Source organism: Pleurodeles waltl, chromosome 5, assembly GCF_031143425.1.
Source record: "Pleurodeles waltl isolate 20211129_DDA chromosome 5, aPleWal1.hap1.20221129, whole genome shotgun sequence".
In the NCBI taxonomy this organism is placed as follows: domain Eukaryota; kingdom Metazoa; phylum Chordata; class Amphibia; order Caudata; family Salamandridae; genus Pleurodeles; species Pleurodeles waltl.
In genome coordinates, this window is record NC_090444.1 from 141,986,644 (window position 1) to 142,014,472 (window position 27,829).

Below are 27,829 nucleotides of genomic sequence, written 5' to 3' on the forward strand. Positions count from 1 at the left end.
CTAGTACGTGGTAACATGGTGTCAGAGTAAGGAATTAAGAAAGACTTTCACATTTATTTCTTGCAACCTAGAACTGTCCTGGATTCCCAGGAGATGCGAATGCTTTATGAATTTCACAGTCGGAAATTTCTTCCTAACATAGAAGGAGGCCTGAGGGACTAAACTGCTTTTTGTGACTCGGGCCCTGTTTGAGCAAATCCCATACATAAAGGAAACATTGCAACATTTTTATGTTTGACTCAGACATGGGAGTCTAAATTATGTTTTTTGCACAGCTGGGTGTTGGACCAAGAGAGTCACTTTTAGGTAGAGCATATGGGTATGTATCTGGGCTTTTAATTACAACCACATCACGCCCATCACTACCACTTGTTCTTGGCTTGCCCTTCAAAAATCCTTTGATGACATTAGTAAATGGTTTACGTTTGTCCATCCTTGGGGGGCTTTTGTTACCCCCTTGGCCGTCACCTCTGTTACATGGCTAATTGCACTTTTGCCAATAAGTTTGACTGTGAGCGAACTTCTTTTTTCTTTTGTGTGTCTCCTTCACGCTCATGATGTGGCGCTGTGAATCAACTCCCTTATGTGAAACTGTTTTACTTTTGATTTTCAATTTATGCGGCAAGAAAAGTCTGGTTAGGCATTTACAACAATAATAGCTCTAACTCGAGCAAATGCGAGACTCATTACATTACAAATGCTTGTTTAAATTTGGGGACTGAATAACATAACACATGAAAACAGAAGGAAAAATATTAATTGCTCACGTTGGCAAGCTGGGGTGAAACATGATAGCGCTGTGTAAATATTCAATATGAATTAATCAGAGAAAAGGGAGTGACTTATTTAAGGTAGCAAATGTTGAGTAATGCATGATGCAGTATTTACACACTAGAAAGATATATGTAACTGGGTAATAGGTTGAGCCTCGGGAGCAGAGTAGTCGCAATTAAAGCCACCCACTACAAGAGGTTACTTGCAGCTCACCATTGCAAGGATTCCAACAGAAGGCTGCTAAAATCGTGAGCTGATGAATAGCTTTAATATTATTATGTCGCCCTCGAAAATAGAGAACACCGACAAACAGTACATTTTATGCAGTTTACAAGCTTGCAAGTTTTCACCCTACTCTGCTTGCAGATCAGAATATCTGGTTCAAAAGGTTTTGAGAGGAAATTTTCTTGCAAAAGTTTGTTTTCATACAAATCTCCAATTCAAAGCTTTTTCTCCCACAGGATTATTTTTAGGAGAGGTCGTTATATGTTTTTTTCTTAAAAGTTCTCAAATTTGGTGAAGTTTACAAAAAATGCAAAGTTTGAAAAAGTTTTCTAAATCTGTGGCTAATAAACATTGACAACGTCCCACACCCCAACTGCTTTAAACATTCGGGTTTGCGGTCTCACTGTCCCATTATCTGCTAAGACCCTAAAATCCCAGGATGAAAAGTGATGCCTCCCAAGAGCAGTACCTGGCGGAGGGTGCCCCACTTGGAGTAAATTTTTTTGCAAACGTAAGTTTACAGCTGAATATTTGTTGAACACAATGTTTACTCCTGCCAAAAAATCACAAATGAATGTCTGTTTTAAGATTACGTGGGTTTCCAGACTCTTAGAGGAGGCAACAGAATGGACTTAAATATATTCTCTCCTGTGGGCTGACCATCTAGAAGGAGCAATGGCGAGAACCATTTGCGGAGCAGACGTACAGATATGTCGTAAGATGTAATCAAAAGTTGTGAACGCCGTGCAGCTCCCAAAGTTGCTGGGTTGTACTAGTGGGAAAACAGCACTGAGTCACATCTACTATGATATGACACACCTGCGTCATCCCTTGTGTTGGTGTTCAAACAGGCTGCCTAGCGCAACACACGCAGGCCTCTGCACCACAGTGTGTGATGTCTAGAGTAGGTTTTATACCGGAAAGGTACTCTTCCAACACAAAATACTGTGATTAAACTTTAAAACTTTTCCATAGTGTATGTCCGCTCTGCAGTGCAGCACGAATGCAATGTGGGAAAGCTCTGGAGGAATTAAAAGCTTTCTCCAACTTAAAGTCTGACTTGAGGAAACATGATTTTTTGATGCGAAACCCTGGCTATTGACCAAGGGTGGTGGTTTTGGAATGCCCATGTGTCAATCATGGAAGGCTCCCTAGGCACAAAGTAGTGGAAAGTGCTTTTGCATTACTTTCAGGCTACATTCCAGTGCAAATAAAGTTTTGTGCTGGAAAGTGAATACATTATCCACACTTTGCACCAGTATACGTCACTTTTTTGTGACTTTCCACCGGACAAAAGTGTTGATATGTCTGCCCCATCCTGTTTTTTTTTAGTTCATTTTGGGTACCACTCACACTACGTTCAATAGCTTAAGCTTTGTTCTGCTTCCAAACTTCCCACAATTTTGACGAGGAGTACATTGGGTCACTCATTGAAAAGCGTACGGGGCTCACCTGAGACTCTTCTGGAAACTTTCAAGGGCGTTTGGGACAAATGGGACGCTGTGATACTGCAGAGCTCACGGAACTCGTGAGTACAACGTCAGGGCTCAGCTACAGGGGAGTGAAGGGTATGTAAAAACTGCATATCTTAAGTTATGACAACAGTACTTTGAATTTGATGCCGACTCCCTCACACTGTCGTTTAAATACAAATAGGTAAGCAATGAGAATTGTGCATGAATAAAAGGTGTAATAGAAACGGATAGGGGTCTAGACTTTGACACTGTTGTGTTTTATTTTGCCTTTGACTATTCCAGTTTTAATTTGTAAACAAATTCCAGTTTCATATTTATATTGTACATTATAATTCTCCCGAGCAAGCGGCTGGTTTGTACAAGGAAGTGTCAAAGAAAGATAAATAAAAATATATGATCCACTATACAGAATAATGAACGTATAGCGCCCTCTGGAGGAATGTCCTATGGTTGTTGACACCTCTGTTCTGCAGCACCACCGCTTAAAGCTATTATTAAGATGCCAGTTGAGGAATCCACTTTTGGTCAAAGAGAAATGTGAAATAAGAACCGTTGGACCGATTAACAAAACTGACTCTAAAAATCTGTATTTTATACTGAACGCTGGTGTTGTTAAATTATTTTTTACTAGTTTAAGCGGCTGCACTGAAATGTGGACATTTGGACGTACTGATGGATTTCCCGTCACCGGTGTCAGGCGCTGTTCACGAGTTGCATCATGAATAAAGTATCTTGCAAGAAGTGTTATTAATTCCGCAATCCAAACTTCAACAACAACAAAGTGATGAAAGTAATGCTTGAATTGAAAGTAATGCTTGAATTAATCTTAGCAAATAGCAATCATTTGGGGTCACCTTCCATACCTTCGCTCTTTAGTCCACTGTCATTCTAAGCAGAGAGGTCGGAACTGAAATTGAAACGGAGCCATGACAAAAATGTTCACACCAGCCCTGCCCCCACCCTCCCTTGCTCTCATTTGGCTCTCTCTCCCGCTTTGCATCCACTCTCTTCCCGCCACCCTCATGCACCTGCTGTATTTAATCTTGGCAGGTGGAGAAAGTGATAGAGAAAATTGATTCCAGAGCCTCCAGGGGACGTGCTTACTGGGATAAGTGTCCAGTCCAACCAGGTTCTAGACTTGATCAAGCTCAGTAGGAACAGTCCAGTTTGAATTGCTGGCCAGGACACCTCCAGATGAGAACATAAGCAATCCCATAATGGGCTTGTCAGTGAGGTATTGTTTGAGTTTTGTGGTACAGTGAGCACAGGACCCATGCTCACGCATACCCATCGTACTGTGTATGTTTACTGCAAAAACAAGGTGATGGAAGGAATGTTTGAATTAATCTCAACCACTGGCAATCACTCAGGCTATATTCCAGACCATCATTCTTTTGCCCATTGTGCCATTCTAGGCAGACCTGCCTTATTCAAATCAGTTCTGGTCCTGTTCCAATAGGGACAGTACAGCCCATACTGCCAGGCCAGGTCCCTTTCTAATAGGAACACAAGCAACCCCAGATTGATTCCGACCTACTTAGGTCTCATCAGTGAGGTATAGCGTGAGCATGGGACCCACATCTTGCAATACAGTTCACACTTAGACAAGGTGATAAGGTGATGGAAGAATGTTTGAAGTAATGTTAGCCAATAGCAGTTTCTTAGGCCACATTCCAGACCATAAAAAGCACAAGGTCACAACTGGTAAAAGAATGCTGAGTACGTCCAATGGCCATATACTACTGCAGAACTTCACGCTTGCAAAATAATGTGGAATCCAGACTTTTGTACAACCACCTTGTGCCTTTAATTGACATACAAAAATGGATCAGTGTTTGACCTATGGGCCTGATTACGACTTTTGGCGGATGGGATACTCAGTCAAAAACGTGACGGATATCCCGCCTGCCATATTGCAAGTTCTATTATTGCCTATGGAACTTGTAAAACGGCGGGCGGGATATCTGTCACGTTTGTGACGGAGTACCCCATCTGCCAAGGTCGTAATCAGGCCCTATGTTTGCAATCCCAAAGAGTCATTTTTGACAACATTAAAAATGAGATCACAGAAGAGTAAACCTCCTCATATTGGAGGAGGGAACACAGTCCTACAAAAAAAGTTTTCTCCACTTTAAATAAAAACAAAAAAGTTATCACGTGAGTTTGCACTTGCTCTTCTTTCTTGTTTGGAAATACACCAGTGTATGTTTTAGCTTGAGAACATAGAATTCATGAATAGTTTTCAGGATTACACTGGAAAAGCTGGATCTGGCACAAGTTTCCAACTAGAAAAGGTTTGAGAATTTCAAAAAGCTGTAAATCTACACATTTGCTGCCTTACAACTTTCGGTAGTAAACTTGGTGGTGCAGATTTATAGATTTTTATGTGAATCGCCCCACATGTATACAAACCATGAATAAAAGAAGCAAAAATGTAGTTATGTGCTAAGTTTCTGTCTCTTTGATGATGTTATAATCCGTTAAAATACTTGGGGAATGCAGAACCTTCACCTTTAAAGGGATCCTGGCTCTCTAAGAATTCTAGTTAGGGCAGATGTTAGTGCTTCCTAATTGACTATGTGGGTCAGTAGATCTCTTTACCTCCTTCACACCTTCTGCATTACTTCCTGCTTCCCCTTCGTCCCAGTCCTTATATTCAGAGGTTCGCGACTTCGAGACAGGTACCTTAGAAAACAAAACTCACTAGATGAAAGAAGGACTTTTGCTTATACCAATACCATAGTTTTTCTACCATGTTCCCACAACACCTTGTTCCATCTTTCTCACTTTCTGTTTTGTTCTGGTCTCTGCAGGCTTACTATAATCTGTAGCTCTTTCAATTAATTTTCAATGAATGTAACATTTAAATAAGAATGTCAGGCATGAGCAGATATGCTTTGGCACACCATGGCCCTTCCCTGCCCCTTGTTCTCTTGCAGGGCAGAGGCAGGGTGGATGCTGGTGTGCTAACAGCAAAACGAATGTAGGCATCCAAGTGGCGTAACACAACGTAAGGGACCACCTGCAGGAAATGCTGAAGGCCCCCCTCCACACTCACATCAGTATGGGTCATGAGGTGGCCTCCTGAGGGAAGGGTAAGCCTGCCCCCTCCTCCACACTCTGGCAGCTGCAGGGGCCTCTGTTACGCCCCTGAGGCATCCATTACCACTTTCTTATTAATCCTGCGGCAATCAAGCTAGAGCAGGCGCAGAGTTGTTATCACCATACCATCCTAATTTAAAGTTAAAAGAGAGTGAGGCCTGTGCACCACGCACATCCCTATTTAAAAAAAACCTCATGAAGCCTCTATATTGGTTAATTGGTTGCTTAGCAACCTTTATAAGTGGAAGCGCTGCAGGCGCGACCTCCCATTATGAATAGCAGATTGTTCAATCAAGCATTTTTATTTGATACCTGAATAGATCAGGATTCATTCCCATCCCCCTGGAGGAATATTGGTGATTCCCTATTCATCTTAACATTTGGGCAATTGCTGTGGTAGATGTCTTTACGATGGGCAACCACCTGCAAAGCATATGAGGAACATTCTGTATTGTAAGTACCAGATGCTGCATGTGAGTATCGTTTGAGTCAATATAAAGCAGCCTCTTCTGATTCTCGCATTACGTGAAGTTATGACAGAAATGATAGGAAACAGATTGAAAGATATGAGTTTTGAGTCTCACATGCCTATGGTTTAAAAGTAAAACAAAAATTCTTGCAAACATAGCCAGAAGTTCGTCTAATGCATCTTAGAATGCTACTCCTCACGACCCAGGAGATTGTGAAATGGAATCTAGTCTGACAAAATCCTACTCATCTATCGGTTTTTCTCTGTATGCTGGGTCATATGCTGCATATGCACCTCGGTCTTTATTAAGAAGCTATGCAGAAAGGTAACAGTCGTTCTAATGTATGGTCTCAAAGAAGCTAACATCAAAGATTTTGACAAAAGCTTCCTTTAAGGGCTTTTATTAGCTGAGAGCAACAGCATTGTGGTCTGCCATTGCATTAAGATGTCTTTTATGAATGAATGAAATCATAGCAGGTGGAGGCAAATCAAAAGGAGCTTACCATAGGGCTTCTGTTTCTGGGTCCGAAATTGTTTTGTCCTGGGCTAAATGAATTGGTGAACAAATGGCAAAATAAATAAAAATGTTGCAGCCATTCAGCTTGACTGTTCTTCAAAGTTAATTTCTTTATATGAACAGTTTCAACAAAATCCTGCACAACAAGAATCAAAACAGTCCTTCCGTGCAACATTTCACAGATTGCTTGATAACACTAACTTTATATTAAACCAAGTTGTGCCTCCAATAAGCCAAACCTGAAAACATTCAGTATAGGCTTAAACATTTATTTTTCATAACAGAATTGTCAAAGACATTAGCCAATGCAAAGTACTAAACCAACGCTAACAATGAAACCACCAACAGAAGCATGATATTCAAGCACTGCATCAACCCCAGGTGGACCCACCTATTCCTTATTCCACCGAAATGTGCAATGCCATCAACTACTCCTTTCATGATTAAATACAGAAGATTTCAAACTACAGCCATTACACCCACCCCTCCTCATCGAATCCCGGAATGGACAGCCGTTAAAGCCCAATCTCTCATAGATCTTGATGACATACTTAACTCCCTCAAGGTCACTTCTTATGAAGTGGATGTCCTACCCTCGTCCATCATCACAAGTCTCTCTGGGGATGTACCACTAAAACCCTGATGGCTTCAAATTCCAACTTTCACTGAATGCCAAAGGATTTGGATTCAGCCTGAACACCAACCTTACCCTCAAGGATCAGACTGCCTAAAAACCAGGACGTACTGTACCAGCTCTCTTTTCTAAAGAAAGTTAAACTATTTCTTCCAGAAAGTGACTTCAGAAAACTGCTCTTCAAGCTCTTATACTCTTGCCTCAAACCCTGCTCCATTGCCTACCCAACTCCACATTGATTCCTCTTAAGGGCGCCCTACAACCTGCATAATGTATCATCTAGGACCTGAGAAAATAGGGTCACATCACCCACATCCTAATAGAAGTCAATTGTCTCCGCCTGTCTGCCTGTGCCATCTTAAAAATCAGCTGCAGCTTTTGCAAAGCTGCAATGGCCAGCACCTCCTTCTCTAGCAGAAAGCTTACCATCTCGGGTGGTTCTTGGAAGACCAGAAGCCAGGACACCATCACACTGCAGGCTACGAAGTGTAAAAAAAGAAAAACCAGGACAACATGCCTTTTCTGTCTATGCACCCAGGCTCTAGAGCAACATCCATCAGGACCACCCCAAAGCTTCAGCAATTTAAGAAAGAGTTGGAGACTCACCTCTTTAAAGAACATTACATCACAATGTTTTAACCATGTACCACCCAGCTTCCTCTCCTCTTGTTGCTTGGCTTTGGAGATGTACAGTGCTCTGCTGCATCTTGGCTAAGTTTGGGCTTCAGAAATACAATATATACATACGGCTATTAAACCTGTGACCATAAAAATAACAGAAATACCATGTACATGCATACATCAGGTGAAGAAGTACCATTAATGTAAGCAAGTGTTTACCTCATTTAATTTGGTGTGACATGCTTTTCTTTATTCTTTTGATTATTTAACTTTAACTAGGCAAATCACTCCACCCATATTTATTTACCTAATAAGTACTTCTCTCCTCATGTGATCCTTATGCCGGTATGGCCACCATAATATTCATTTACGTTTGTTTGACTATGCATTATTCATGTTTTGCTGGTAAACCAAGATGACTACATTTCATAGTGTGAACTCCAAATATCATTTTTTGGTGAGAATAAATAAATCTAACTAGAACAGTTTGAATTAAGTTTCCCTTTTTAGTTGTGTAGTCACAGTCAATGTGTACATAACTCCAGGGACTTCTTTCCTGCTCTGTTTGGATTAATTAAAATAGCTGCCTCCACTCCCAAACCTCTCTAACAGTAACACCAAGCACCAACCAGACAATCAAAGAAATAATATCACCTTTACTTCAGTGCTGCATAGCCGTGTGAATACTAGTGGTTCACCCCAAATAGGAGTTATCTCAGGATCTATCCTGGAAGTTGGTTCACTGAAACACACCTGAGGATTTGGGAACCGTGTCTCTCCCTCAGTGAGATCATAGGTGCCCTTAAAAATATGTTACCTCAGAGGACTATCTGTAAAAAGGCTTCATTAAGGTTACCTGGAAACTACTGTGGCAACCTAGCCTTTGACCCTACTGCTTCATACCTGGCCTATTCTCTTTAGGTGGTCATCCACATTTGGATCATCAACTTGTTTCTTCTCACACAAGCATCAACATTTCATCACATCACAAGAGTTGTGTACTGACTCAAGAATCTTTTACACACAGCACTCGCTCAGACATATACCATGCAAAGAAACGGACATTAGAAATTAGAGACACAACACTGGGAAACATAGCCACAATTTAGGAGACCATTCAGTGCCACAGTGAGACTGTGCACACCTGATAAACACTCAGTGAACTAATTTTACTCCTACTATCTCAGTTACGTTTGTCATAACTTACACACCCACTTTCCATAATGGGGAAAATAATAGGACTGTTGTATTGACATGGAATTTGCATACATCTTCTCATATCATCCAAATTCTGTGCTTGTTTTGCTACCACGTCAAATGGTAGAAAAAGCAATCAGAGTCCAACTGGCCCTAATTAACTTTAGTGTAAAAAACAGGAATGTGTTTGGCAATGACATTAGCATCAGCACCAATGCAGTCCCTTTTAGCTTTTGATGCCAAGAAATTATTAACCCGAGCAGAAGTTTTCTTTATTCACTACTTCTAAATCAGCAGTGAAGACAAAATCATTGTCTATCTTTATATGTACCTTAAAGAGAGAATTAAATGTGAAACCGATATGCTCTAAACATTGCTCCTTGTTTCTCTGAAGGGCTCAGAAATAGATGCTTCACAGTTGCAGATGCTTCTCAACGATATGATCTCTCAAGGTAAGATTCATGCCAGCTCTTTATTATGTAGAGTCAAATCTAACTAGGCTAGATGCTAAGAAATGGACGATTGAGTGAGCTTGGAACTAACTGGTAACCAGAAGACTGATAACCGCCAAGAACAAGAACTCAATCATCACACAACAGATCATATAACTTAGGTCAAGATATACTAAGCCATTTTGTGGTTACAAACTCTGTGATCCTCAAAAGTAGATGGTTTGCTACTGCAAAATGGCTGTTGGCATTTACTAAATCCAATTACTGAATTGCAAAATTAGTTTAGAAATGGCTACTGAATCACAACGTGGAAGGGGTTTGCTTAGGGCGCCCTTTCCAAATTGCAGTTTGGCACTGAATGTAACAATGGGTTGCTGTCACAATCGATTTGCAAACATTAAAACACAATTTTACAACTTTTTGTGAATTGATTCTTAGTCATGACCCTTAAATCTATTCCTTCATTGTTATTCATCTGTAATCAGGGGTAGCCCCAAACAAAGAGACCCCATGTACTGCTATATTAGGAACTAGTCCAGAAGATCTGGGCATTCTTTATCACTTTGTCACTGTACTTTTGTAACACAATTCCTGTAAACTTGGGCAATTCTGCGGCAGGTGAGCATTTTCAATGATTCTAATTTCCAGAAGAAATGTTTGCCCTGAAGAAGTAAAAAGGGGCCTATTATTACCGTCCATTGTCAAACATGAATGTACTGATGCACTCTTGTTCCTGTTTTGAGAAAAAAATGCTGGAGCTGAAGTGACGTGTTTTACCCAATGTAACTCCAAATAAATAGTTTTTTGCTGAGTCATGTTAGCAAGAGTGAGCAAAAGATTCAGTTCTGAAGTCGATTCCCCTTTAAGAAATCAGATGTCACTGTCTTTTCCAGTCTCAGTTATTGGTCAGATGGAGACTCTCCCCTTCCATTTCAGAACAATACTGTTTTCTATATCATGCATAACTACACTTGCTCTTTACTGCAAGCTACAATGACCTGTATGCAGAGCCGGATTGGGAACCTGTTAGCACACCCTTGGCTTATCTATTTCATAATAGAAAGTGGTTGGATGCTGCTTTAAGGTCGATAAAGCTTTTGACTTGTTTAGATTATATTGATTAACATATTGATTATTATTGACACATAAAAAACAAAATTAAACAATAATAATAATCACCAAAGAATCAATATACGAAGTACCATGACCCATTTGGCCACGAATAACCACACCTTTTAGTATCAATTAAAATATTTATTTCCCTATCTTAACAATGCTAAGGTCACGAAAATAATTCTCAACACCAAATGATACAAATAAAGAAGTATCACAGGCTGATGGATTGACCTTAAGAATCTTAGTTTAAACAAAGCAAATAAAACAATAAACTCAATAGTCCGAACACAAGTCAATAACATGAATATCTGTGTAAGAGAGAAAAACTATATTTGATTCAGCAATAAAACAATGTCAAAACATAGGCATAGAGAAAAACACCTCACTAACCTCAAATTAGCATTATCATGTAGAAAACATCTAGCTATGGCTCTATGAAAAATAGCAGCAGACTTAAAACAGTAGAAGATGTTACCTGTAAAACGAAAGACAAATAACATTTTACAGAGTAGTATATTTACCAATCGTAAAGAATTCAGCAACTCAGCATAGCTTCATCAGGGGGTCAGCTGCATCAGCATCAGGACTAGGGCAAGGAAAAGGGGTGACAGTTACAGAATGTGGACTCTATGTTCTCTGAACCATCAAGTTCATTATTTAAGACAGGCAGCAAAGTGCTACAGGCTGTAAGCATTGAGTGCTAAAGTAAGCACCAGCATCATTGCATGGAGCGTAAGAAACATAATTCAAAATAATAAAATACCAGAATGTGAGTAGACTGACTGGCAAAGCATGAAATGTCAAAGTGACAGATCATAAGAATGAGAAGTTAAGTCTCTGGAAACCAGGAAGCAATGAACCCCAAATGTCTGATTCTCAAACATTAACTTAAACTTGCTAAACGTCTGTGATTGGCTAAAAACTTCATATGGATAGGAATCATCCAATCATAAAATATCAGCTCATCAGAAAGGATCCTAATATTAGCTTTAAATACTTTGTATTTTTCTGCTTCTTCCTTTTGCGTAAGCCCAAACAATATTAATTGATGTATCTGATGCACATTTCCGCCCTGTTCAGTTAAAGTCTTTGTTCAGCCATTTCAAAATACACTGTTGCCAGACGATAGTTAAGAAGTAGAAACATTTTCAAATCAGTTCTTCCCCTCGAGAGAAACACATTCCATTAGTATGAACACATTAAAAACTCATAATAAAAAGCTTGTAATCCTCTGGAAGATGATCTCAAGCAGTTGATACTTTAGCTCAGCTTGGCAGACAGATAACTACATGTGGTGACCTTGCTTGCTTGAGACACAGCAGAGAACAAGTGTTTTCAGTTCTTTTGGCAGACATTCAACATCAGCTCTGGCCTTGCTCTGCTAAAAGGCAAAGCAGAAACCCAAGAAATAATCATATTATTTCAACATTTATTTTTTCAGAGAACTTGTTCTTAAAGAGACAGAACATTTTTTCTCATCACTAAGTTAACACATTTTATAAAACATGTACAGGCCTTTCACTTGATGGCGGCCACTAATAGCATCACATTTTGTGTCAACATTAGTTTTCATTATTAAATAATTTCACAGTACTAGTACATAAATATGAGTACATAAGAAATAATTATGACAACTTTTGTGAGACCAGCCCCCGTCAGTGCATAGCAAGTTAGAGCAGCAAGCAAAACTCACCACTACAAAAGGGATTAGGGGGTTCCCCCCAAAACATTTGGTAAAAAATTGCAGAAATGGTGCATTCTATAGCACATTTTTCAGTATGTATTAAATTGTATAAGCTTTTAAAGCATAGTAAATGATCACCTTAAAGTGCACTTGGATACAACAATGATTGTTGGGGGCCTTCAATGATTCCCTCATTGTCACCCTCCAACAGTGCCCCTCATCTCTCTATAGCCCCTCCCTCACATGTATGTCACTTGTATTACAGCACCTCTCATACCATTGTAGGATTTCAGAACATCAAACACACATACACGACAATGAATCATATGTGTGTAAATCAGTGTATTGGAAATGTGACATAAGACAAAAGGGAATACCAGGTTTAGTATTTACATATCATCTATAAAGGTAAACATTTACATTTTTTACAAGATTTTGGTCTAGAGAAGCACAAACTCAGGATTCAAAATCTAACACAGTAGTTGGGGGTGGATTTACTAATAAGAATGTATTTCTACCCAAACAAGCCACTTTTAGCAACATTAGGATAATGAAAGACTGGGGAAAAACATACCTTTCAAACCTGCACCGTGAAGTTTGCAGGCAGGCAGTGCTTAGCTCACTGTGTTATATTATGATTGTAAGCTATGAAATGCAAGGTACAAAGGCTCTGTGTAACTAAAGCATTAACCCATTGGTCTATGCACCTTGTATATAGTTCTGCGATCTGAATGTACACTCTCTTTGCACCACTCATATTAAACCACTATTACTTTACATAAATCTAAACTGCCAGTGGAGAAAAGTCCAGTCTTCCACCAGCAGGAAGATTAATCATCAGAGATATTAACCTTGACACTCATTTTTGCATGAATACTGCTTGATAAACGATGAGAGTGAGAAGCGAGTCATTATGCTTGCTAGGCCCGCCTATTTTGTTACTGGAGGCCGATATTACAGCACTGCTGCAAAAACGACCCCAGTCACAAAACCAGCCCCCAACCCATCCAGCCTCCCAGGAAAATTCCTGATGCAGTGGAAGGCCAGTCCAGCCTTGCCTGTATGCTGCTGCTTCACCTCCTTCCCAAGTGCATTCAATCTGACTCCTCCTTCATTTATTTTTAGGGTAAAGAGTTTCAACGCCTCTGGCAAAATTACGCATTACTGTTTGGGTAGTGGAGTAACACAAAATGATAGCTCCAGTCTGCAGAATGCGATGAGAAGTCCCTGAGTTTCACAGATGTTAATTGGTCATGGGTTAAGTGGGAGCCCCCTGAATGGATGGCAGGGGTCTGCGTCACTCCTCCGTGTTTGGACACTCGTTCCCCATAGCAACATTCAAATATTAATGCTATGTTAATTTGAAATCTTGCGTGGTCCTTGTGTCCAGAAGATAGAGGATTTGAAGGATGATGCTTGGAGATCATAAAGGTATACAAAATATGGGTTATTGTATAAATTAAAGAAAAGCTGTTATTTGCAGGCTCTATGTGTCATGACTCATTTAGCCTATGTGATTAGAGACATTACATACATATTATGAAATGCTGTTTTAACTCTACCTAACATTACTTATCTATATATTAATTCCTAGATCAAACATTTCCTGCTGTTGAAGGAGGTTTCACTTTGGATGCATGCAGAGGAATTTTAACCTTGATGGATGTATCCTTTTAATGAACTTTGTCAGTAATTTGTTCACTGATTTTTATTGAGGAATGGAGTGCTGTAAAAAAACGTAGAAAGTATTTGCTGAAATCATTATCCTTGTATTTGCTTAAATGGATATCCCATTCCAATTTGCCTTTCATGGAGACAGGGCACATCAGTTGCACAAACAAAGAATGTTTTGAAAGTCTTCATAGTTATTGCTTGTGACATTGTTGTACTCATGTGGTGCAACTGTATTTAATATTGGAATCAAGTGGATCATTTTGTTGCATCCTGCTCGTATTCCATGAATGATGTGCAATGGAGGTAGATCTTTCTTTTAGAGGTTTTGTTTGATTATCTTTCCTGACCCTTCTGCCATCTACAATACTTACTTTCTCTACCAGAACATACAAATTCAGGGACATTGTGAATATTCCTTTTGACTGAACACATAGAATCATGAAGTCATATAACTGTGGATATGAAAGTAAAATTACTTAAGTGGTTGCTGCTGTGGTGGTGCTGTACCCTAAAAAGCTGCATGACAGTGGCACGCTCAAACATTGAGTGGTTCGGAGATAGTGTTAACTCCAAATTCTATGAGGTAATGTGTCCTCAGAGACACGATTCAATACAGCATTTCATTCAATAAGAAAGCAATGCAATGACTCACAAATAATGTTTGAGATTAAATTGTAAAAAGGCATTTAGAAGGTTTATAAAAATATAAACTGTAATCTATCAATTTTAAAAACTGCTAATGCAGTAGCGATTTCATTAAAATACATAGAAATAATTTGCCATGAAGGCTGTCACTAATAGAAATAGTACAAAATAATAGGCAAAGTTGGGAAGTAAACTAAATCTCAAATGTGCAGCAAAATCAGTAGGAAATCGGACAGCATACCTAATAGAAACAAATAAAAAAATCTGCCTCACCTCCCATTTCAAGGGTTTGTGTACAGTTTTCTTGTTTAAAATTGTACAAAACTTAAAGTCAGCATGGTGCAAACAGTGTTCCAACAAATCCTAATTTGTTATTCTCTAGACGTCATCTAACTCTGCCATCTCAGCACTAGCACACCACGTAAACATTGATTGCTACTTCTGACCTAATTTAATCTGGAGGTGTTGGACAAACTAGTTAGATAATCAACCGTGAATAAATGCAATGCATTGTGCTAACAGAAAGAACACTGTGAAGTAGAAGGATTCCCCTCTTGAGTTCTTCAAGAATTCTATGTCATACTTAAATAATTCACATTTTGCTGCATGTAGTGTCAAGTGAAAAATATAATCACAGAATGAACACCGCTACTCAGCATCCATTTTAAACAAGATGGCTTTGAGGCCGAACTGATGCGTGGTTAAATCTAAGCCAGAAAAACGGGCTGTAACACATCACAATGATTGTAGCGCATAATGTCCATTCAAAAGTCACTATAGGTTCTGAAAGGATACTGGTATGAGGACAAAATGTTTTCCATAAAATATTCTGTGCTGAATCTCGGCTCCCGCGGGGTAATCATAATTCATCCAGGGGGTATTTGTATGGCCACAAGTTTGATTCTCAACCAAGACAATTAACTCTTATAGTGCATTCAGCACCACCATATTGGTATATGTTGAAAGGTAAGCTCTTGTTAAACATTTAAGTATTTTTATTGATCATGTCAAACTTAATCTGCCAACAAACCATAAGTATTCCCACTACAGGCATGTATATGCTCACTGAGGTGATCACAGTTAGATTTCCTTTTGTTACACTAAGTAATTAACATGTTTTTCTCTCATTGCCTCCACTCTTCCTCCTCCTACTCCTTTTTACTCTCCATGGGCTGCAATATATGGAGAATGTAATGTAGTTAACATGTGTAAAGAGCTATGAAATAAGACCAACAAGGTAGAAATTGATGCTGGTGACATGTACATCACCTACAGGACTGTGAAATTCAGAACACCTACCATGTACAGATGAGGCTGATGCACATCATTGAAGAGCTTGGTACTTTTGATGATATATTTTGTTTGAAGTGAGAACTAGCTTACTTATAAGTCAGATTCTTTCCGCTTTTAGTCCTTCCCACTTTTCAGAAGAAAACGTCAGCTGCTCATTTTTATTGGCGAGCGCAAAGCACTCCATCCATTCTGTAATCTCTCTTTGGGCTTCAAACCACGGCCAGGTCAAGTCAGTCACTTACATTGATTTGTGGCCTTGCCTTTTAAAATCCCCTTGCTTTCATTTGTGAAAGGCATGCATACGTCATGCCTTTTCAGGTGTTTCGCCCACCTACACAGCACCGGTAAACTACTAAAAACATACGAGGTTCGATGTTTTCATCATGGGGTCCGGACTACTTTATCTGTTTATTTTCCACGCAGCGTGATCGCGCTGCATTTTACATAGTGCGATTTTATTTTCTTTACAATGCTAATAGCTCTAACTCGAGCAAATGCGAGACCCGTTGCATTGAAAATGCTTGTTACATTGGCAGGTTGGTATAGCAAGGTAAAAGTAAGAGCCCAAAGATGAGTAGAAAACGATAGGGGAAGGACTTTGACTGAAGATGGGGCAGTGTGAAAAAAGGACAAACAATCCCAAATGTGTTGTAAGTGGAAAAGTTATTATTTACATGTTTGAAAAGCAAATTACAACTTTTTAAAAACTATAAGTTCACAGTTTAGCTTTTCTAAAAAAGAGCTTGAAAAATGTAAGATGTCAAATTAAGCAGTTTCCTTATTAGCAGAGATGGCTACCTGCTAATCTCACAGCTCATTGCAATGAGTTTAGATAGTAAGTCTCATCCCTTTGCAAACTCCTGTTTGCTTAGGAGTCGAAATTCCAAATTGTGTGTTGATAATCATACCTCTGCTGTTGCTCCTAGCATATTTCGACAGGTCACACCACAGAGGAAAATGTGTGCTAAAAAAAGGAAAAATATGTGGATTTTAGTATGATGAATATAGAATGTACATGAAGCCTTGTTCGAACCTGAAAAACTCTTCTCCAGGTACCGGTCTATTTTAACAAACTCTGAATCTGAGCCAATGATTGAATGGTAGTCATGAGTACATCTATACCCAAAATTGTGCTGATGAAAGTTAATACATTTCGAAAGGAAAGGCCCAGAGGGCAGATAAAGAGAACCAGTGATCATTTTATAAATAGAGCTGTGGCGCACTGTTGTGTGTGCGCTGAGAAGGAAGCGGGGCAGTTCACACTAATATTGCAAATGTGCTGTTAAGAGCGTTTGCATGAACCCGCACCTGCATTGGTAACAACACATCAGTAAAAGGAGGACCGGTTCTTTGAAGTTTCTGGTCTGCCTTCCGCTGTACAGACAGCAACCTCACATGCATTTCAAAGGGTGAAGCAGAGATCCCCCTACTGGCGGATGTAGTGAGTAACTACACCTGCCTTCTAGGTGATCCCTGAGGAATTCCTTCCCCCCCCTTTTAGGGGATCCCTTCAGGTAAACTGACTCTCCTGAAGGTTTGTTCGCATCAGCTGCCTCTCTGTAATATGGCATGAAAGGGCAATGCCCCCATGACATTTTTCGAATGCCCCGTTGAGACTGTGCCCATGCACACCTAGCGCCTGCATGATCTGGATTACAGAAGGGGCTGCTCAAGCATCTCTAACCATAAGTAACATCAAAGTGTCCCATGGGAGTAAAAAGAGTGTGTAAACGCCTGTTGTACCTCAGTGCACTTTTTACAATATGGCCCCAGGAGTATAAAATGGGTTTCATATCGAAAGCAAAATGCACCTGAATGACACTATTCTGCAACAAAAAACCAAGCGCTGGGGACTCTCAAATACCATTACATTTGATTTACTGATTGGTGCGGCCTAATCAATATTCTTCTTCAAATCAGAACACATCTTTTAACTGTAATTATTCAAGCAATCTCTCCTCAGGACTATACCTTATGCCTACTGTATTTTTAAAGTCTCACTGGTGGATGTTCAGCTTATCACCCTCTACCCGTTTACCATTGCAGTGTTTGCCTAAATATAACTACTTCAGCTTTTACCGCCTCACTATCCAATCTATATTTTTTCCTAACTCCCCATTATTCCGTAGCTTGATCTCACACATTTGCCATATATTTTATTTCTATATTCATATGACGTGGTTGCTACATTCTAATTCAGTATTGTATTTTTATATTAATATTCTTTGTCAAACCTACAAGATGCACAGCACATTATGCATTCAAAATATAAAAAAATCCCACTGCAGAAGATGTATTATACTTTGCCGGGATGATAAAGTCCTAAGGTAATGTAAAAATGCTCTAGTTACATGTATTCATATTCATCATACAAGTCTGTATTCCTTAAATCAGTGCACAGCTGAACGCCGATGGAAGGCTGAGTATGAAGGAATTTGAGCGCCTCTGGACACGCATAAATAGTTGCAAGGTACAAGAGAACTAAATGTGATTAAAATTGATGATTTCTTTAAAAGAATGTCCTCATCACTGCAGTTCCTCTGCCCTTTAATTGTGATGTATACTCATGACTAGCGAGAGCTTTAACAGTTGATGAAACTTAGAACTCTAAAAACTTTGGTTAAAAGGTCTTCAGATGTTTCAAGTGTAGTAAGCTGCAGTAACGGCAGTGTCAGGGCTGGGAGGTGGGGTGGGGGAAGCGGTGGATGACACAAAAACAAACGGAAACAAAGCAACCATAAAATAACATACCTGCCGGCCGCCGGATCGACAGTCTTCTGCTCCTCTCATTGCAGGCACAGGCTCTGAGCCTGCCCTGTGGCCAATCCTGATGCAGCTCTCATACTGCTTGCAGCATCAGGATTGGCCTGAGCGCCCTCGATTTGCGATCCCTGGAAGACTGGGAGCCTGTGCCTGCTGTCTCAACCTGGCAATGCAGCTTGCTTGGTGCGCATATGGGTTTGGCCGTCCAGACACAGCTGGACAAACCCACAAGCATACTGATGGCAGTTCACACCACTCCCCCTCCATCTACTGACCACAATGGCCCCGCCCCCAAGTCTCACCCAGGCCCAAGTTGAAAAAGAAAACTATTATAAACCTTTTTTTATAATTTTATTTTTCAACTTTTGAGGTTGCTGGCCGGGGGGGTGATGCTTCTCAGCCGTAGCAGAGGAGCCACCGCTGGTAAACTGGATACCATTTCACAGGTGTAGGAAAGGAGGGTGACCGTTTGAACACATTTTAGAAAGATTGGAGTAAGACACCATTTCAATGAAATGTGAACAGCAAGTCGATGTACTTATAATTCGACAAACGCAAGGTCTCACTGGCTGTGGCTGCGTTGAAAAGCACCCTGTTTGTGCGGCATTAAACGTGATGTAACATTGAGCGACATTACAAAGACGAGTGAGTCACATGCTCCAGTACAAATCTCTGCGCATGGGCAGTCACGCAAGGGTAAACTGTGTAATATGCGTAGTGTAGAAATATCATGTTTTGTCTGTACAACAAGCACACAATTTTTGTTTTGCTCATTGTTGGTCCCTAATTTTATTAGGTCCAAGGGTTCCAAGAAAAGCCTGACCAGGCTGCTTTGATTGACTTTAGTTTATCTGGCTTTGTGTGACATCCTAGGAGTGTTTCTTTTTCTCATGCCCTGTCCCATCATCTTTGCTTAACTTATAAGGGGTTTGGTGCTACTTGACGAATTGGCATTTGAATGTCCGCTTACGTCAACTTTTGGTGCAAAAATAATCTTTTGCGCACAAAAGTTGATCAGTGCTGCCCTTTTTGCTGCTTTGTATTACAAAACACTGAAGAGCACCAATGCTAATGATAAAGCATCATCTCTGCGTTGTCCAGTTTTGTACTTGGGAGGAGCCAGGATCAGTAGCTCTGAAACATTTCTGCCTGTTAATTACTTTTTGGTAATATGATCATCAGGAAACCGTATTCCCCATGCTAAAATAATTATCAAACACCTCTGATCTAGAAAGGGTGCAATGGTCTCTAACACAAAAAAGGAAATGGTCTATTTGCCACATGGATGATTAATAAAAGGAAACCATATTTGCAGTGCAGTGGGCCACCCACATCCCTGAGCCATGGTACCACTGCACCCTCTGCACCAATGATAATTATGTCCTTGTAAAGTACAAGCAGCCATTACCACGTTTTTCTGACAGATAAAATTAAATGCTTGGGGGCATATTTATCAAGGTCATTCATCCCCTTTGCACCACGCAAGGGGATGCAAGGGCAACGAAAAACCTAAATGAGATTAGTTAGAAATGAGGTCTTTGGTTGACAGTCATGTTACCTCCTGTTCAAGCAAGGACCCTCACTCTAGTCAGGGTAAAAGAGAATCACCCTCAGCTAACTCCTGCTTACCCCCTTGGTAGCTTGGCAGAGCAATAGGCTTAATTTCAGAGTGTTAGGTGTAAAGTATTTGTACCAACACACACAGTAACTTAATGAAAACACTACAAAACGACACAACACAGGTTTAGAAAAACAGGAAATATTTATCTAAACAAAACAAGACCAAAACGACAAAATTCCACAGTACACAATTCAAGTTATCAATTAAAAAGCAAAAAGAGTCTTTATGTAGTTTAAAACACACACTAACACTGTTAGCGTGAAAATGTACTTTGGATGCGTCAAAAATAACCCCGCAGGGGCGAGTGTGCATCAAAAAGGGCTTGCGATGCATCGATTCCACTCACGAGCGGGACCTTGCGTCATTTCTCCTTTCGTCGTTCCTTCTCTCTGCAGGAGAGCGATGCGTTGATCTGGTCAGCACTCTCGGGTCCGGGCAGGCCTTGCGTTGTTTTCACAAACCCAGCTGTGCTTGCGTCGGAAATCCAGCCGCACGATGATCCAAAAACCACGCAGTGTGGGTTTCGATCTCCAAGTCTCCGTCAGCGATGCTGCACATCGTTTCTTCAGCTCCGTGAGTCGACTTTCAGCCGCGAAGCTGGCGGCGTGTCATTTCTTCAGCCGCAGATCGGATTTGCGTCGATCTTTTCCCCACACGGCGCTCTGTGCGTGGATTTCCTCCTCTTAAGCTGCCAGCTTCTCCTTTCAGGGTCCCAGGAACTGGATTGGCACCACAGGGCAGAGTAGGAGTCTCTCCAGAGACTCCAGGTGCTGGCAGAGAGAAGTCTTTGCTTCAAACAACAGGAGGCAAACTCTAAATCAAGCCCTTGGAGATCTTCACAAGTTGGAAGGCACACAAAGTCCAGTCTTTGCCCTCTTACTCTGGCAGAAGCAGCAACTGCAGGATAGCGCCACAAAGCACAGTCACAGGCAGGGCAGCTCTTCTTCCTCAGCTCTACAGCTCCTATCCAGAAGTGTTCTAAAGTCTGTGGTTTTGGGTGCCCTTCTTATACCCAATTTCTCCTTTGAAGTAGGCCTACTTCAAAGTAAAGTATCTTTTGAATGTGAAATCATGACTTGCCCAGGCTAGGCTCCAGACACTCAGTAGGGGGTTGGAGACTGCATTGTGTGAGGGCTGGCACAGCTCTTTCATGTGTGAGTGACCACTCCTCCCCTCCCTCCTGGCACAGATGGCTCATCAGGAAATGCAGACTACACCCCAGCTCCTTTTGTGTCACTGTCTAGTGTGAGGTGCAACCAGCCCAACTGTCAAACTGACCCAGACAGGGAATCCACAAACAGGCAGAGTCACAGAAATGTTATAAGCAAGAAAATGCTCACTTTCTAAAAGTGGCATTTTTAAACCCACAATCTCAAAATCAACTTTACTAAAAGATGTATTTTTAAATTGTGAGCTCAGAGACCCCAAATTCCACATGTCCATTCGCTCTCAAAGGGAATCTACACTTTAATCAGATTTAAAGGTCGCCTCCATGTTAACCTATGAGGGGGACAGGCCGTGCAACACTGAAAAACACATTTAGCAATATTTCACTGTTAGGACATATAAAACACAATATTATATGTCCTACCTTTACCATACACTGTACCCTGCCCTTGGGGCTACCTAGGGCCTACCGTAGGGGTGCCTTACGTGTAAGAAAAGGGAAGGTTTAGGCCTGGCAAGTGGGTACACTTGCCAAGTCGAATTTACAGTTAAAAACTGCACACACAGACACTGCAGTGGCAGGTCTGAGACATGATTAGAGAGCTACTTATGTGGGTGGCACAACCAGTGCTGCAGGCCCACTAGTAGCATTTGATTTACAGGCCCTGGCACCTCTAGTGCACTTTACTAAGGACTTACTAGTAAATCAAATATGCCAATCATGGATAGCCAATTACATACACATTTTGTAAAGGAGCACTTGCACTTTAGCACTGGTTAGCAGTGGTAAAGCGCCCAGAGTAACAAAAACAGTAAAATCACAGTCCAGCACACATCAACTACCTGGGGGAACAGAGGCAAAAAGTTACGAGAGACCACGGCAAGGATGAAAAGTCTAACACCAATATAAAATCAAAGTAACACCCCAATAAGCAGCTACCTCTCCAGTCACTCATTGACTCTATGCTTGACTTTTTTGGTAGATTCACGGTATACAAGTACCACATGAATTGTATATTTATTAATCAAGTGTGGAGGGCTCAAGAGGTATGTAAATTTGATTACTCCTTTAACCCCTTGGGAGCCCAGGACATAACTGTTACGTCCAGCTAGGGGCCCAGTGGGGAAGCTGCCCCCGAGGGCCTGTCACCCCCTCCGCTGGGCAGGGATGGAAGGGGAATAGCTTCCCCTTCCACCCCCACCCGACCCTCCCCTGTGGCGCCTGATGATGTAAGCGCGCAATCACGTGCTGACCTCATCAGAGGCCTGCCTCTCCGTGCTGGAAGCTCAGCTTGCAGCACGGATCAGAGGAGAAATGCAAAAGCATTTCTCCTCCGATCACGTGGAGAGGGTGAGAGAGGCATGAAAGGAGAGGAAATGCGATCGGGCAGCAGAAATGTCCACTAGACACCAGGGATTTTTTATTTTTTTTAAATTTAATACGGGAAGCGGCCCCTTGGGCAAAGGCCGCTCCTCTGGGTGGCAATTTATTTTTAGGCCATTTATGCCCCTCCTGGGGGCAGACTGGCCTATTATAATTAGGCCGATCTGCCCCTGAGGGAGAGGGGGGCAGAAACCGCTAGACAGATATTTAAGGAAAGCAAGTGCCAAATAGGGCAGGGTTCTTTGGTGTACTTGAGACACCAGGTGGGGAGTGGCCAGGTGGCACGCCTACAGCCAAAAATGTATACCATCTAACTATAAACACAAAAGGGTTTTTTTAAGGGAAAAAGAGCGCTCACTATATAATCACAAATTATCCTGTGGACGGTGCTACTCAAGGTTGTTCCCCTAAACACCCTTCAATGGGATAAACAAACAAAATCCCTATGTATTATGCAACAAGGGGAGCACTCTAGTCCAAAATGAAGTATTGGTAGATGCCAAAATTTAAGTCCAAAGTTCCACTCCATGTGTTTATATTCTTCTTTATTGTATTATTATTGTATTATTTTGCAGCCACAGCCAAGCCAACACGTGTTTCGTCTGGGTTCACATCTACCCACAGACTTCATGAGGGCTTCTCATAACTGTTAATAATATATGGTATCTGAATGAGTCCAAAATTCTGTTAAGTTTCCACATAAGTATTTTGTCATGCTAATCCACATGCCACTATTCATAAATGCTTATATGTTATTTTAGGTGGAAATCACCCTGTGTTTTAATAGATAAAGTCATTACATCACCTATTTACATATTATTTTACCCGTGTAGTGTGACAAAACACATGCACACATGAGGGTGATTCCAAATACCAGGAACACCAAAGTGTGCTCTCTTTTCATACTTAACACTAGTTATGAAGTGCTTAGCAATATTTTACCTGTTGCTTTCAAACTTCCTTCCTTGTCTCAGCTCCTAATCAATATTCCGTATATCTAAAAATATAAATCCCATTAAACCTTCCACCTGGTGTCTAAAAGAACTCCGTTCTTTCAAATTACATCCCATTTCGTGCTATTACACTTACCCAACTGTATGTGTGTTGATACTATTCTGGCTTGGGAGCCTCCCAAGACCCAGACTGAGGTGAGAGCTTTTTTAGGCCTCACAGGATACTATAGTAGGTTTGTCAAGTGGTATGGCACAATTGTTGCTCCTTCGACTGAATTGACATCCAAAAAGCAGCCCAGAAAGGTGATCTGGGCTGAGTTTTGCCAGACGGTTTTTGATGCCCTGAAGGCTGCCATGTGCACAGCACCTGTGCTGAAGGCACCTGACTACTCCAAGGAGTTTGTTCTGCAAACGGACGCCTCAGAGCATGGTATTGGAGCAGTACTCTCACATCTTAATGAAGAGGGCCTAGATCAACCTGTTGCCTTCATTAGAAGGAGGTTATTTCCCAGTGTACGTAGTTGGAGTGTCATAGAGCGTGAAGCTTTTGTGTGGTCTGGGTGCTGAAGTAGCTAAGACCCTACTTGTTTGTGACTCATTTCGGGGTTCAGACTGACCACAGGCCCCTCAGATGGTTAATGCAGTTGAGGGGTGAGAATCCAAAACGGTTGAGGTGGTCCATTTCCCTACAAGGGATGGACTTTACGGTGGAACACTGCCCTGTCACAGAACACGCCAATGCTGATGGTCTGTCCAGTTTCATCCGCCTTAGTGATGAGAACTCCCATGAGGTTGGGTAGTTGCTCCCCACTTTCAGCTGGGGGGGACATGTGTTAAACTTTTCATCCTTGGCATGGTTTCCCCTAACTTTTTGCCTCTGTTTCCCAGGTTGTTGATGTGTGCTGGACTCTCATTTTACTGTTTTTGTTACTCTGGGCACTTTACCGCTGCTATCCAGTGCTACAATGCAAGTGCTCCTATACAAAATGTGTATGTATTTGGTTCATCCATGATTGGCATATTTGATTTATTGGTAAGTCCCCAGTACAGGCATGAATATGCTAACATAGTTAAGTCCCTTGCTCAGCTAATAATGGGATTACTGTGGTGCTTGATGGAAGTTGAGGTACTGAAAGCAAAAATACCTTCTCTTGTGTGGCCAAAATGGAGATTTCTACATTTCTTCAAAGAGCTGCATTTTGGAAATTAGAGCTTTTGATTTATATATATTAAATATTTGGGAAACTGCTGTGTCTTGAGAATGTGCGCTAAATTCCATGATTACACAAGTCCTATGTTTCCTTAAAAGTGAACTTTTCTGGACCTATGTGTGTATTTTGAATTATCATTATAGCCTACATAAAAAAGACAGAAAATTGTGCTTCCATTAGATATTAATCATCTTTGACCCACTGGTAAAAAGTCCATAATCACAAGGGAAGGCAGAAAATCTCCTAAGCATGTCAATAACCCTAATAGAGATTTGGGCAGATGGGCAGCGTAATCAGTAAATAGAAGGTTAATTAATTCTTCCCCCAATCTAGGGAAATCAATAATTGTGATCCTTAAGTATATAGTCACCTCAATAATAAACAAACTGGAAATGACAGGTAAGAAATTGCATCCTTGGCAGACCCTGCTGACCACCTGAAAGTCTTCAGGAATCTTTCCCTCAGTCTGCCACCTGACATAGGCGAATGCCCTATCATAGACTGCCTTCAAATGGACAAATTTTATGTGAAGCGGTTACTTCTTAAGTTGAATGTGCTTTTTTATCAACACATGTAACGTGAATGCCAGGCCAATTTTACTCATCGCCTGCTGGAATGAACTTTGAAGGGAGCACAGATTGGCATCCCTATAATCCAGTCATTAAGATGGGCGGCAAGCTTCTTCTTACCTTAATGATTTTGAGACTAATCAATGGTGCTGACCTGGAAGTAATTTTGAGGACACTTACATGTACCCTTTTTACAGTGGGACAAGTCTGCTCATATCGTTTCCAGAAGACATTTTTTCAGGTAAAATGGGATTTCTCAGCATTAAGAAATGGGCTTCCTAAATCCTGAGGTAATCCCAGGGTACTACAATACAGATCCATTGAGATCTTGTAAATACCTGGAGATTTCTCTGCTTTTCGAATTTTATGTCCACAAAGGACTTATCAAAGGCATCATCAAGTCTAAAGGGAACTGCAAAATAATTGTTGCCTCAAACAATAATGTACAGCAACAGGCATTCAAGTGACCTTTTTCATGCCTTGCTCAAAGGATGGGAATATAGTTTTGAAGAATTATATAGTTTTGCAGAATGATAAAACCAAATATTACATAGGATGGGACTTTCAGTGTAAGGCCATATGCTGCATTCAAAAGGGTTTGTTGTTTCCATAGCTGATTCCAGTTTGTAATCCGCAAGATTTATTTTTGCTGTGGACCAATACTTAATATGACCATCAAATGTCATTCAGAACCTCATTAGGTATGATGTTTTTGTTATATTGTAAATAGAATATTTAATAGTGGTTTGAATTTGGCAGTGCCTATTATTTCCTCATGTAAATCAACAGAGTTAACATCTTTAGGACTGGACCTCAAGAAGTGAAAGAATGTATAAGAAAGATACATCTGTCAAGGTGGTCTCAAAGGATCCTTCTGGTTCTGCTAGGAACAGATTCATGATGGTTGTAAAATGGATCTGTGTCTGGAATAAAAATTTGTAGAGTACCTTATAAAGAATTATGAACAGTTTCAAGGCACAGAAGGACTTTCATGTCATTGATTGTATAGAAGCAATAAATATCTAGAAATGTATTGTCAATTACAGTTTTGGGGCCCCTTGCCCTACAGGTGGAGCTGCAGGTTGATCAAGCAGGCAGTATTCTGCCATTACCAGCCCACCCTTTGTACTGTATTTTGAGATTTACCAGAGAGGGACGTAATCAGGAGAACACATCTCTCAGGAATTCCCTATCACTAGACTACAAGGGTTAAAACATCATCAACCAATGTCACTGTTTCGATCTGGCAAATTAAATTGCCTGCCAGAATGATAAAAGAAGTCTCAACTAGTTTGTTAAATATTTTCTTGGCAATCAATAGACCTACTTTGTTAAGAGGCATTAGTTCACTATTGTTAATGTACGTTGAATAGATGCACATTATAATCTGAAGGTAAAGAAAGCTATACATTTTTAATGGCATGGTTACAATATGTCACCTCTCTAACTCTCAAGAGGAGTCACTTTTAATCAATTGTGTCAGGCCACCAATCAATTGAATTCTTGATTACCTCAGTGATATAGATTGTGAAGTTTGATTCAAAAAATGAGATCTACAGCCCGCTTCCTGGAAAATGCAGATGTTCCCACAAAATCAACAGCATTTGTCATCACATAATTTTCTTCCCAAACTGGCTATAATCTGTGATAGAATTTTTTAATCTTTTGTTGGACCAGCATGTTGCTTAAAAAGTGCCCATCCAAAAATGTCCACGACTGGTGGTTTTACTTCTTCCTCTTGTGCTTCTGAAGTGACTAAGGACCTGATTTAGAATTTGGCGGATGGGTTACTCCGTCACACACGTGACTGATATTACGTCCGCCGTATTACGATGTCCATAGGACATAATGGAATTGTAATAAGAGGGACAGGATATCCGTCACATTTATGATAGAGTAACCCCATCCACCAAACTCTAAATAAGGCCCTGAATGTCCAAAGAGGTCTTCTAAAGAACAAGGCCAAAGGTTCAGGTTGTGGTCAGTAGCAATTGACCTGTTGAAAATAGCTTGATACTTTTCTTCTTGATGAATAATGTGGTCTCTGCATTCAGGTTATCTCTAAGTCCCAGAAGAGAGGTTACAAAAGCATATAGAACCCATTGTTAAAGACCTGGGTCCTTTTGTTTATGTGTATCAAATGAATCTCACTTCCTTGGTTCTTAGAACAGCTTCGAAGTGCAGAGCTTTGGAATAAAGCTGGTGATTTTGCTCTACTGGCCTCATCAACTCTCCACCCCAAAGTTAGGTTGCACATTTATTTATTAGAAGATGAACTCAGCT

The 27,829-nt window shown here is 40.7% G+C and overlaps 1 protein-coding gene across 1 annotated transcript in view; it reads left to right on the plus strand.

Annotated features, from left to right (window-relative positions):
* The window catches only part of LOC138295478 (calpain-13-like), a 530,338-nt gene that overhangs the window by 423,388 nt on the left and 79,121 nt on the right, over positions 1-27,829 (plus strand). The window contains exons 17-19 of the mRNA XM_069233811.1: positions 9,409-9,466; positions 13,861-13,931; positions 18,280-18,348. Coding sequence (XP_069089912.1) covers positions 9,409-9,466; positions 13,861-13,931; positions 18,280-18,348 — 198 coding nt within the window. The remainder of the gene's footprint in view (positions 1-9,408; positions 9,467-13,860; positions 13,932-18,279; positions 18,349-27,829) is intronic.